Source organism: Ascaphus truei, chromosome 3, assembly GCF_040206685.1.
Source record: "Ascaphus truei isolate aAscTru1 chromosome 3, aAscTru1.hap1, whole genome shotgun sequence".
NCBI classification, from domain to species: Eukaryota; Metazoa; Chordata; class Amphibia; order Anura; family Ascaphidae; genus Ascaphus; species Ascaphus truei.
Genome location: NC_134485.1, coordinates 417,088,278 through 417,101,070, shown reverse-complemented (window position 1 = coordinate 417,101,070; position 12,793 = coordinate 417,088,278). Strand labels below are relative to the sequence as shown.

Below are 12,793 nucleotides of genomic sequence, written 5' to 3'. Positions count from 1 at the left end.
CGTCCCACGTAACAAGCAAAATACAAAATGTTCTAACAAACTTGACGCCTGCAATGGGATTAACTTCTCTGATAACATCTTAAGGGAAAAATTGACTTGTGTCGTCTGAAAAAATGTATACATTTCCTTTCTTTGTAGCAGTTGATACATTTAGTAATGTCTAGAAGACGTAACATAACACACAATAAAGTAAACGGCCTCAATGAAAAATGAAAAACGAATGGCGTAAAAAAAAAAAAAAAAAAATAAACCATATGAAATTGAATTTTTTTTTTACACTTTTATAATAATAATAATTTAACTTTAACTTTATTCATTTTACTTTAATAATAACTTTATTTCATATAGTGCTTTTCTCCCACTGGGACACAATAGCAGTATAGCGCGCGGTACAAAGCACATAGGATTATTACAGACAGTCCCTGCCCAGATGAGCTTACAATACTGCTCTTTACATGTGTATTTTACTTGGTACAGTCAGTATTAATGTAACACAATCTAACAGGACGCAAGTACAGTAGTATGTGATGGGGACTTGATCTGCATTCATATGGGGCAATGTTGTGCTTAATGCAGAGCATACGTTCCAGCTCTACTGCTCACTCCTGGAAGTGGTCGTCTTTTAGAGGATGCCGGGAGCGGGGCAATGACTGAGTTGCACAGGTAGCTCAGTCACAATGATTGCTCTGAAGAAGGGTGCTCAACTCCAGTCCTCAAGCCCACCCCCCCCCCCCCCCCCCCCCCCCACAGGTCAGGTTTTTGGGATATCCCAGCTTCAGCACAGGTGGCTCATTCAGAGGCTCAGTCGAAGACCGCCTCTGAGCCACCTGTGCTGAAGCTGGGACTGATTGAGCCACTTGTGCTGAATCAAGGATATCCTGAAAACCTGACCTGTTGGGGGGGGGGAGGCATGAGGACCCCTGCTCTAAAGTATACTGTGCCAGGGGAGCTATCCAGCGTCTGAGAGTTCAATACTAGAGCAGCTGCCCTGAATAGCAGAGTTTGCTGGTTCTGATCCGGTTGGGCCTGACACTAAGTACCCCGTTTTATCACAAGGGGCCTAGGCGTGTCAGGGTTGGTCTTATGGAAATCAAGTGTGGGGTGGGAGTCATTTAAATATACTTTGCATATGGCATTAGCACATCTCCCAGGTATCCAAGGGGCGCTCCTCTTTGAGCCCAAGTTTTTCTCCATATGTTATTTGCAGGGAGCTTTGCGGGTATATATAGTGCTTGGGGCCCTACTAAAATAGGCCTTCCCTCGCCCCCTCCACCAAAACCCATATTTTAGGGTTTTTACTTGTTGCCACATGTTCTTGACAACACAAACATAGATCCACTGTAATACAGTTTTGACTTGGTTTGCCCAGGTTCCTGTTTGTGTGTTTTAAACGTCTTGGTTGCACGTTGGTTTTTATAGCAGAGGATATCCTGTTTTGAACTGGTCAGACATTTATTATGTGATTTCAAATGTTAGGCGTGGGAACGTACATTTTAAAGGTTGTTAGGTAGTCATTCTATTTCATGCCACATATTATTGGCGAAGCAGTTGTCTCCTGTATAAAGCTCTTTAGCCCTTGTTTGAATAACATAGTTTGCCATGAAAAAGGCCTTCACAGTGCATGGAGCAAAAATGTATCTATTCACTGAAATCAGAGCACGTGAATGCTACACAATCAATGTGGTAAGGATCAGTGTGGCCATCATTTTCATGCACTTAAATTATTTGAGTTTAATTTTGTGATCAAACGAAAAATATGAAAATCACCTAGTTCTGGGTGTTTTAAAAATGTCCCCAAGGGAGAAGAAAATCCAAACATCCTCCATATACATGGGCCGTCAAATTCACGGAGAGGTTCTTCACGCTATAATATAAACTCCATTTACAGGTGCAAGGTGCCTCCTCTCCAGGTTTGGCCCCCATGGTAAATCCCAAGCTCAGATGGGAATTGGGTGCACGGGACGGGAATATTAGAATAAAAAGAAGGACCGTCTTAAGTTTCAAAGTTCATAAGTTCAGAGTTTTTGTGAAAGAGAAATACTGGTCTGAGCAAAATATTACAGTAGGAAAGTTTATCATTGCAAAACTAATCTCTTCAGCTTCCCGGGCGCTGCAGGGGACAGTGGGCCGCCGGCGTACCAGTGTTAGTGCACAAAGATTGCCGACTGTGATGGAGCATTCAGACCGCATAACACATCTTTCCATCTCATTAAGTCTTCAGAAGGTCAGAGAGAGAGAAGATGTTAGACCTCACGTATTCTGCTGCCCTGCACGGACGGCCCTGCCCTGGGATCAGATTTCCATAGGACCTTGGTCTTTCATTCTTAAGTGACCGCGGCACAGTTAACATTACCCAATTTCTTCTGGTGTGCCAAGAACTTAGGGAGCGTATTGTGACGGCTTCCTACCCGTGTGTGAATCCCATGGCCGTTATAGAGGGGTGTTTGCTAATGGGTATTTTTTTTTTAATGACCATTTCTATTGCACATTCAAGTTTTTAAGACCTTTGTATTGCGCAAGTCTGGCTCCAGATCCGGTGCCCAAGCGCATTGTCCTCGAAAAATAAATATTCTTATTCCCCGTGGTTACGGTTGGCGCAGTGTTGGATGCTTTCAGGCTACGCTGACAGGTGTGACTTTGTCACTGCGCAGAGGGCGACAGACGTTAAAATAATGTAAGCGTATGTGAATTAGGAAGCCCCCTTCCTATTTTCCTGATCCCGTTGGCTCACAATTACGCTCAAGGGGTCGTAATCAGGATTTACTACTTCTAAGGCAGTTGTCTTGCTGTAAAAGCTTTTTAAGTCTTGTATAGCACTGCCGGTGTGCACAGCGCTGTACGTACTTTTGCAGTCCTGCACTGTAGAGCTTACAATCTAATTGTAGTGCCCGAGGCACAGGTGTATTAAGTGATTTGCTCAAGTTCACAAGGAACTGACACAAGGCAGTGTTAGGCCTCGGGCATGGTCAGCGCTGAGGCGCGCTTGCACTTACCTGTGAGCCCCTACAGCCGCAATGAGAGCGGCTTTAGTAGGGGCTCGCCTACGCTTCCGCGTGCTTGCGGAAGCGAAGGTCTTAGGTAATTTTTAAAATCACGCGCTTGCCGGAGCGCAGGGCCGGTCACGTGAGCGGTTCGCCAAATGAGGGCGAACCAGCTCCGTGACGTCACTGGCCCGCCCCCGACACGCCCCCGGACGGCGCGCTGTCTAAGGCCAGGGAAAGCACCCGCTTTCCCTGAGCCTCAGCACGCCCGCCGGAACCCTGGACGAGGCCTAAGGCTGCGGCCATGGTGATTGCGATGGAGTGCGCGGCGCGATCACATAGATGTGCCCCTATGAGGCTGTCTATAGAGCGTGCCAACGCGCATGGGAGCAGAGGCGCCGGTGCTCGCGATGCAGGAGGAAACAGAAAAATCTGTTTTCACGCTCGGCGACCGGGTCACGTGAGGGGTTTGCCCAATGAGGACGGACCAGCTCCGTGACATCACGATCACGCCCCCCGACACGCCTCCCTGTCTAATCTGCATGCAGGACACAGATCTCTCCTGCTGCAGGCGGCGGGGAGAAGCCAAGTGAACGCTTGCGCCCTCTACAGCGTTCACCATGGCCGCAGCCTAACATTAGCACTCCGCTACTTCTTCCGCCCAGCAGAATCGTGTGACTCTGTTCTTATTCACCATAAAAATACATATAAAACACCCACCATAAAATCCAGGTTATAGCATTGATAGGTTTCACAGCATCTGTTTTCCCAAATTGCTTTGCGATACTAATACGCAGTGGTCCACAAATCACCAAAAAATCTACTCGCCACCTAGTACCAAACGTGTGCTGCTTGGGCCAATAGGAGCTCGCCACTATGTTAAATCCACTCGCCCGGGGCGCGCAAATGTATAGGTTTGTCGAACACTGCTAATATGTGTCCTTTTTTTTTTTTTTTTTTTTAAAGAAAGTAGTCACTTATTTGTAATCTATCAAACATCTAGATACTAATAATCATATCCCTGCTAATAGGCCACTTTGGGACATGCACCTCCAATGCTGCAATCCATGCTTTCTTCCTGGAGTTCAAGGTTTTTAAATCTTTTTCTCTGGGGCATTAGGGGGGGAGGGGAGTGGGGGGTTGAGGTTTTTAATGGACCAGCTGAAGGTCACGTCACCAGCACAGGATAAAGAACTGTGTTCTCTCACTTCAAAGGCTAGCGTTGAAATCACAAGATATGCAAGTCCTTCTCCCTTAGATATGGAAATGTAATTAATATCCCAATAAGATGCTGACCACAACGCTTCATTTGCAAACTGTCTGCATCAAAGCTTCTTGTCCGTCTTGCATTCTCCATGACCAGCAATCATTTTGTTACTGAATAGAATTATTGTTCAGCATGTAACAGAAGTTGCACTGTGGCAGAAATATAGATTCATCTTGCAGCTCCTGGTATTATATAAAGGGTTGTAACAAGCGCTTGTCACATCAGCAGTACATCCATAAACGGTGATGCTGTTGAATGCGTCACACAGGAATTTGTGCGCGTACAGTATAATAATTTCATTCTTCAACTGGTTTTCAAGTCTAGGAAATGAATAACTGGTGAATAATGATTAAGGGCAATTAAAACAAATGAGTGTTGTGAATTATTAGCATTGTGATGACTACTTACGCTTAGGGCTTCCCTCAAAAACATTTTTGTAAATACTGGGTATTGTAGACAAAAAAGTAACTTCTAGGAGTTTTGATCACCTATAACTCTGTAAAAATGTAATGTAGAACATATATTTTAGGAGTAGGCTCCCTTGAAGGTCAGTACTCGGCTTTGTACGTAACATGTTTTGTGGCATTTCATCATGTTAGGAACCCGTAACTTCAGGCAGACCCTGAGGAATATCAAGGCTGAAATGAACACTTTGGGATCATTAGGTATTACTATTATTGGTGTTCCTACAGTAAGAAGTGTGTCACTATGTATACTTTGGTTCCCTGTTTGGGGGATGTGCACCTGGATCTTCTTGAACTCATTAATTACTTGGTCAGTTGAGGGGACAAGGTGCACCATGTAAACATTATGATGTCTACGTGTGGATCTGCAATGCGATGGCAGATGTTGTCCAAACATCTACTCCTGTCTCATCCACTCATTCTTCGAAATGGTTATCAATGTGAACATGCCGAAACCGAACCTGTTCCACATGGTTTATGGTGGAGAGATGGGAAATATCATGGGGGCAGCCATCCTAAATTTGTACAACACAAATGGGACCGCCTTTATTGTTTTAATGGAGCAAATTCATTTTGCTTACGTTTTGATGGAGACCACCGAACAATGTCCTTTCTGACATTGAAGCTTTATGGGATCGATCAGCATGTCTGCATTTGACCAGGCCACCTGCAGATCACCTCTTGGATCGTATGCATTCCAAGCTGACGTAACACAATGGCCAATGTGTTTCGTTCTAGCAGTGGTTTACAACCTGTGTGCCGTGGAATCCTGGATTTTCGCAGATGGGGATCGTGTATATATTGCTTTATGACCCCATGATTATTTTATTATTAAATGATTTGTGCTATATATTTTATGTGGAGGATCTAAAAAAAATTTTGTTTTAATTTATATTTAATAAAGAAAGATGTTTCCTTAGAAAGTGGATGTGTGGGTATGCAAGTCCAGTGGTCTCAACCAAAATATGTAGACTGTAAAAAAGAGTGAAGGAGGCTCGCACTTTTTAGAGGGACTTGTGGTAAAAAAAACAAGCAAATAAATATATATATGTGTGTGTGTGTATTTTACAAACCTTAAGTATGGGTGTATTCATCATTAAAATAAAGCTGTAAATTCTCACGTTCATAAAATTAGCACATTCACATGTCTTGTGAGCACATTCACATGTGAGCACATTCACATGTCTCAGGTCCACAAACCTACAGTACCTTTCCTCATTATCTCTTGGCATACAATTCTTCCACTGCTGCCAGGGATTCTGGGTAAGGACTTCCAAATGAGCACGGTCACTTTTTGCTTCTTACTCATTTTAACATGGGCCCCTATAAGCGTATGCCTGCCGCATTACACAGCTTTCATAAAGAAACAAAACACCATTTTTTTTCAAGTCTGTCCTGAAACCCTACAGCTATCGCTAATAATTGCTTAAATGATTTTTCAAGCTGCTTTGCAATACTCTGCAGTAAAATAAAATCCATTTTGAACTAGTTGACATGCAGTTAATAGCAATGACCGGCTTGATTGAAATGTACAGTAGTTGGTATTTTGGGGCATTTCTCAGCCCACGCTCCCTTCCTTTCAAGGCTCGTGGTCACTGTGATGAGGCATCGGGCCACGTTCCTGGCCTGAATGTTAAATAAACTGGCCCAGAGGTTACACACTCAATGGGTTTCCCCAGTTTATAATAAACAGTAACATCCTTTGTGGTAGCGATGAATTGAGTGCGTTCCAAAGACGTCTCTTGTCGAACACCGAGTGCCTGCCCATAGAAACCAGAAGGGACAGTTCCACGTGCATCTCACGCACTTCTGCTTACTTTTTGTTATTGGAAATAATATTATTTCTGACACAGCCCAGAGAATATTTCAGAAATAAACCCGGCTGTAACTCATGTCGTGGTGGAAAAGATGCCGTCCCCGTGAACAATAGCGCTTTGTGACATTACATTAGCTCATGGGGGCTTTCTGTGTGATCTATTCGTTGCATGCACTGCAGCACTATATAAAGAAAGTCTCTTTTTTTTAATGTATCTTAAAGAGGTAGACACTCCTAGGATGAAAATGGCCGAAGGACAGCACATAGGTTTAAATGTTGCAAATTGACCTGTTAAAAAAAATAATAGTTTTTAAAAGATATATATTTTATACAGCAAATAAAAGTACTGCTTGTGGTGCGTTTGTATGTCTCAGATAGGTCTGCCACCCGGCCTTTCCCCGTTATCGCTTAGCATACAGTGCTTCCACTGCAGCCAGGGATTCTGGGAAATTTCGTGCAAGTGAGCAGGATGTGTCACACTTTATTATCCACTTTGAACATGGATCCCTATAAGCGTATGCCTTCCGTATTACACAGCTTGTCAGGGGCCTGGTGGTGGGGCCAAGGAGAGGAGGAAACGGCACGGAGCTGAGAGAGAGGTGTGCTTTTTTTGCGTGTGTGTCTCGAGCGCATCACAACAGCGTTGCCGAGTGTTTTTGGAGAAGCCACCTGGCAACCCTACCTGCCAGTGTGTTGCAGGCGTCATCAACCAGTTCTCCAAACAGCCGTATCACAAAACCTGTAGGAATGGAAGGGCCGCAAGCTTATTATAGAATCATTTTAGGCACTTTTAAAAACGTGACAATAATCCTTTCAAAATGTTGCAGGCGTTAATAACATCTGTACTGTATATATCTATATTACCTGAACGTACAAGTGAGTTTTAGTGTGAAGAATTGTACTTTTGCTCTTCCTAATTTCATACTAGTTGTTTGTGTAGCTGGGACCCCGAGGGCCGCATCAAGGCCCCTTTCAGGCCGCATTTGTCCCTTAGACGGCGCAGTTGAAGAGCCCTGGTATATAATGTAATAAACTTGGGAGGGTTTTTTCTCTATTATTATTATAATAATAAAAAGAATTCAGTTTTTTTTTTTTTTGCTGTGATTACACCTATTTTCTAAATTCACTGGCATTAGAAGTTACTTCAGCAGCCCCTGTTTACTTGATGTCGGTGGCCATTTTAAATTCCCATTATTATTATTATTAATGGTTGTATGCAGAGTACAATTACTAATTTAAAATGAGATAAAGGAGCAGCACTGTGGTAATGCCACAGCGTGTAAAGCAGGGGAACCCATTTAGAATCCCAGTCTCATCTCGGGCTCAGCGGGGCTGGGACACCATTGTTCCTGTGAAAAAGCTGTGTGCAGTTCCGCATTCATTGTCAGTGCTGAATTGTTATTTTCAGCTCCAAGAATCCTTTTAATTCCTCAAACCAAAAAGTTGACCGAGGGGGGACACAATATGGCTGCCTTGGTCGACCCCACTCCAGCAGCTAATAGCCTCCTTGAGACATGTCACTTTCTCTCAAAGTGACCATGGTGGCCATTATGGAAAAGTGCAAAGGGCTTAAAAATGAGGGTGGCTGCTGCTTTAACCCAATAGCTGCCAGAGTGGCTTGCACCGCATTGCAATGCTTAGCGAGTCCTTCTGGCAGTGCTGGAATTTCACGTTCGATTTTCTGACATAACTCTTTTTCCTCTTTCTTTTTCTTATTTTATTTAGACTATCCAGAAATTAGCCAGCCAATACCTAAAGAAGGAGTGGCCTGCGATAAATCCGGACGAAAGGAGCGAGTCCAGGTAAATCATTTCCAGAATGCTCTTTTCGGGCTGCTTTTGAACAGTAGTAAGACCTGGGTGACAACTCACGAGAGCCGCATGGGAATGTAACCATGAAGGATTTCCCTGGCTATCCCGGGTCTGCCCATATGAGACGATTAAGAACCACTGCTATAGATGGACAATGCTGGGAGAACCTCTGGCAATTCCATGGAATCAACATAGCAGCAGAGCAACTACATAGTTACTATGTAACTAGGCCGATTCCATGCCTGGTATTCGAACGGAAAGGGCGGAGATTCTCCCAGCATTGTCGATGTATTGCAGTGTTTCTTTATCGTTTCCTAGGTGCGTCTCTTGCAGACCCAAGGCTACGAGATAGCCAGGGAAATCCCTCATGGCTCGCAGCATCAGTTGGACCATTTAGGTCGAAACTGGCCAAGTCACCGGGAGTGACTGGGAGACCCCTGAAATCATGGGTAGCTTCAGGAGACGGTCCAAATCTCCCATGGCAGCCTAAATGTGGCAGCAAGGAGAGTCATTTTGCCCCGTGTCTTGGTGTGTATATATATGTGTGTGAGCATACATGTCTGTGAGCGTAGTCATGAGTGTACATACAGTATGTATGAGTGAATGCGTGTCTGAGCCTCTGCATGTATGCATTACTGCATGGGTGACCAACTCCAGTCAACGACTGAGCCACTGATTGAGGCACCTGTGCTGAAGCAGGGATATCTTTAAAACCTGACCTGTTGGTGACCCTCGAAGGAATGGAGTTGGCCACTGCTGCCCTGTTCTAACATCATATTTTGCTTTGGCCCTATATTGCAAACGGTTTCCATCTAATGGGCCTTGACACCCCAGTCTGACACTGTATGTTTAAAGCCACAAACCTCCCCAACTAACCCCCCTTTTGTAACCAGATTGGGACAGTGGGGTCCACCAGGGCTGAACTGCGTTTTTTTTTATCTCTGGTTTTTGCCAGTTGCTAAGATACTTACCAGTGAGGTAACCTTCTTTTTAAAGGCAATTTAAATGGCTGTCCAATGGGAAGCCACAGAAATGATGTTGGGGTTTGCTATTAAACTGAGCGTGACAGCCATTTTGTTTCCCCCTGTAGGGAGGTTTAAACCTGATAAATTAACAGGTAAATATTTTGGGAACTGGGGGCTCGCCAAAGCAGAAAATAGCACGGTCAATCTTCCCAGGTCCCCTAGTTCCCATTCGTTAAAAACAAAAAGAAGTTGAATGTTTTGAGTGTTTTCATGATGATGAATGGCGTTCGTTGGTCCTAGAGTCTCCATGTAAATGGTAAATCGAAACCGTTTCCCTTTTGCACCTTGTGAAGTAATTATTGTGCCATCAGCATGGAGGTTTCCTGAAGGGAAAGTGTAAACACAGCAGGTGTTACGAACAGTTTGATTCCTACTTTGTTACATCGCTTTTGTATGAATTATAATACAATAAGTGGTACAAGTACTTGTAAGATCAGACAGTAGGAGAGGAAATCCCTGCCCCTGAGAGCTTACAATCTAAGTAGTATTGTAGAAAACTTACGACAGCAGGTGAGGGAATAAGTGCTGTAGATGGCAGTCATTGGTAGGAGTGACTGTGGGTGTGGGACCGTAGCCATAAGTCTGGGCTATTGGAGCGCTTAATTTAAGAGGTGCGTTCTAAGGTTTGTCTTAAAGGTGGGGAGAGAAGGTGCTTGGTGTATACGGAGTGTGAGGGAGTTCCACAGGTAAGGGGCCGTGAGGGAAAAGGGTTTAAGACCAGAGAGAGCAGTAGAGGTGAGACAGTTGTGGTTAGAACGCAGGAGACAAGCAGGGGCATAGCGAGAGATCGACGATGAACGGTAGGGAGGAGCAGATGATGGGAGAGCCTTAAAGGTAAGGGGAGAACTTTGTGGGTGATCCACAACTTGATGGGAAGCCAGGAGAGGGATTTAAGCAAGAGATAAGCAGAGATTGCAAAGGAGAAAGTTGGGAGGCAGTGAAGCCTGTTAGCAGTATGTTACAATAATCTAATAATATTGCACCTTAATAAAGGTAAATTAAAGTTGCAAACCACACAGACAAAGCCCTTGACTACGTACCTTACTGTTCCCAGCGCTGGACTTAAATCTGATCATTTATATGTTGGCTGAATAGTTGGAGCGGTGTTTTATTCTGTGAAGTATATTTCCCGTTTTATAAGCCTAGTAATTAACAGCAGATGAGATCACCTGGCTGCTCATTCTTCCCGTTACTAAACCTCAGGCCTTACTAGATCCTTGTCTTTCATATTTAGGATAGCATCCTGTTTACCCAAAGCATGCTTTAGTTTCCTTAGTGTGTTGGCCACTTACCTGCTTTTGGGAGGCTATTCCACCAATCTCCCCTCTGTACAGAAGCATTTCCTTGCGTTTCCCCGGAGTGTCTTGGTCACACCCAGACTCAGTGCATGGGCTCTTGTTCCAACACTTCTTTCCATCGTGTATCTTGTTAAAACACACTACATTTCAAAGTTTCAATAGTATCCCTCTCCCTTCTCTCCTCCTCCCTTTTCTCCTCTTCCTTCTCCCTTTTCTCCTCTTCCTCCTCCCTTCTCTCCTCCTCCCTTTTCTCCTCTTCCTTCTCCCTTTTCTCCTCTTCCTTCTCCCTTTTCTCCTCTTCCTCCTCCCTTTTTTCCTCTTCCTCCTCCCTTTTCTCCTCTTCCTCCTCCCTTCTCTCCTCCTCCCTTTTCTCCTCTTCCTTCTCCCTTTTCTCCTCTTCCTCCTCCCTTTTCTCCTCTTCCTCCTCCCTTGTCTCCTCTTCCTCCTCCCTTTTCTCCTCTTCCTCCTCCCTTTTCTCCTCTTCCTTCTCCCATTTCTCCTCTTCCTCCTCCCTTTTCTCCTCTTCCTCCTCCCTTTTCTCCTCTTCCTCCTCCCTTTTCCCCGCTTCCTCCTCCCTTTTCTCCTCTTCCTCCTCCCTTTTCTCCTCCTCCTCCTCCTGCTCCTCTTCCCTTTTCTCCTCCTGCTCCTTTCCGGGCAGAGTACACGTACGCCGAGCCCACTGGGGCGGTTTTAGAGTTTGCCTACCATGGGCGTCAGGCGGGGCGCGCTTCTTGGTATACCCCCATTTGGATTTTTTAACGTTAACTCCCATATTTTAGTGCACGTTATTTTAATTTACTGTTGCACTTGATACCGGTTTATGTTATATTTTTGTTAGTCTGGTATTTTTTTCTCACTGCGTCCTTTAAGGACCAGTGAGTTACCTGTTGATCTGATTGACGGGCTTAAATAGTCCTCCCTTTTCTCCTCCTTCTCCTCCCTTTTCTCCTTCTGATCCCTTTTCTCCTGCTCCTCCCTTTTCTCCTCCTCCGAGCTGTACATATTTATGGTTACTTCTGTCTTTTCTTGTAAGTTTTATAATGCAGGTAATGCCCCATTTCATGCCTTTTACTAGCTCCTCTTTGCACGGCCTCTAATTGTATGTCCTTCTGAAGATCCTCTCCAGAACCGAATACCTGAAAGAAGGGGAGTCTGACTCTCGGGTGTTTCTCAAAGGAGATTTCGTTTTATTTCCGCACATCTCACAAGTAGGGTTAATAGTATAGCTTTGCCCCCTGTGTGACGAGCCCAAGCACACTGATCTAGACCACAAATCTCTCTGGAAGCGCCAGTATATATACTAGTAAAAAGCATTACCCTACATCATTCCCACGTCCTTCTGCACATGCGTGTTTCCCCACCCTGGCTTTATCTTCTGGGTTCAGTTTCCCCATACAGTCTTTATCTTCTGCAATCCTTTGTGATAACGTGTATCAGGGGAATTCTTTTTTCCTTTGGATTCAGTCTCTACAGCTAGTACCTAAATCATGTATCTGCTGTCCATGGAGTGACAGATGAGAGCGACTTTGCTTCTATGGAGATTTACTCCCCTTCTGTCTTGTTGACCTGTCTATTGTTAGATATGGTCTAGCCTCGGACATTAACCTCTTTTGTGCAGCAATGCATCACACCAGTAACACACCAGGTCATGCTGCATCTCTGTTATGGGGGTTTCAAAATCCAACAGCACCGTAATGTAATTTAGGTTTTACCAATGACCTACACCTTAAATAAGTTAGGGTGGGTAAAAAAAGTGACAAAAACCCTCCACCGTATAGCAAACAGCAAATGAAAATATCACGTGTGAGCACATTCAAATGTCTCAGACAGGTCGGCACCCCTGTTTTTTACCATTATCTCTTAGCATACAATGCTTCCACTGCAGCCAGGGATTCTGGGTAATTACATGCAAATGAGCACACACCATCACCTTTTACTTCAAATCCATTTTGACATGGACCCCCATAAAGGGCCAGCACTACTGTACTCTCTTCCTTCTGCGAATATTTCCCCCGATACAATCCAATATCCAGCTGGGTTTCCCAATTGCTTTGTTGTATTGTTTGCCTGCTGTTACATTGCTTGTTCAGCTGAAATAACGACTCCCTAGTCCCTTTCCTCTGTAGCGGTT

General features: G+C 44.5%; 1 protein-coding gene across 9 annotated transcripts in view; it reads left to right on the top strand.

The window, feature by feature from the left end:
* Positions 1–12,793, top strand: part of FCHSD2 (FCH and double SH3 domains 2) — a 237,785-nt gene that overhangs the window by 99,701 nt on the left and 125,291 nt on the right. For all 9 annotated transcript variants that reach the window (XM_075592710.1, XM_075592708.1, XM_075592703.1 and 6 more), the window contains exon 4: positions 8,254–8,330. In XM_075592710.1, coding sequence (XP_075448825.1) covers positions 8,254–8,330 — 77 coding nt within the window. The remainder of the gene's footprint in view (positions 1–8,253; positions 8,331–12,793) is intronic.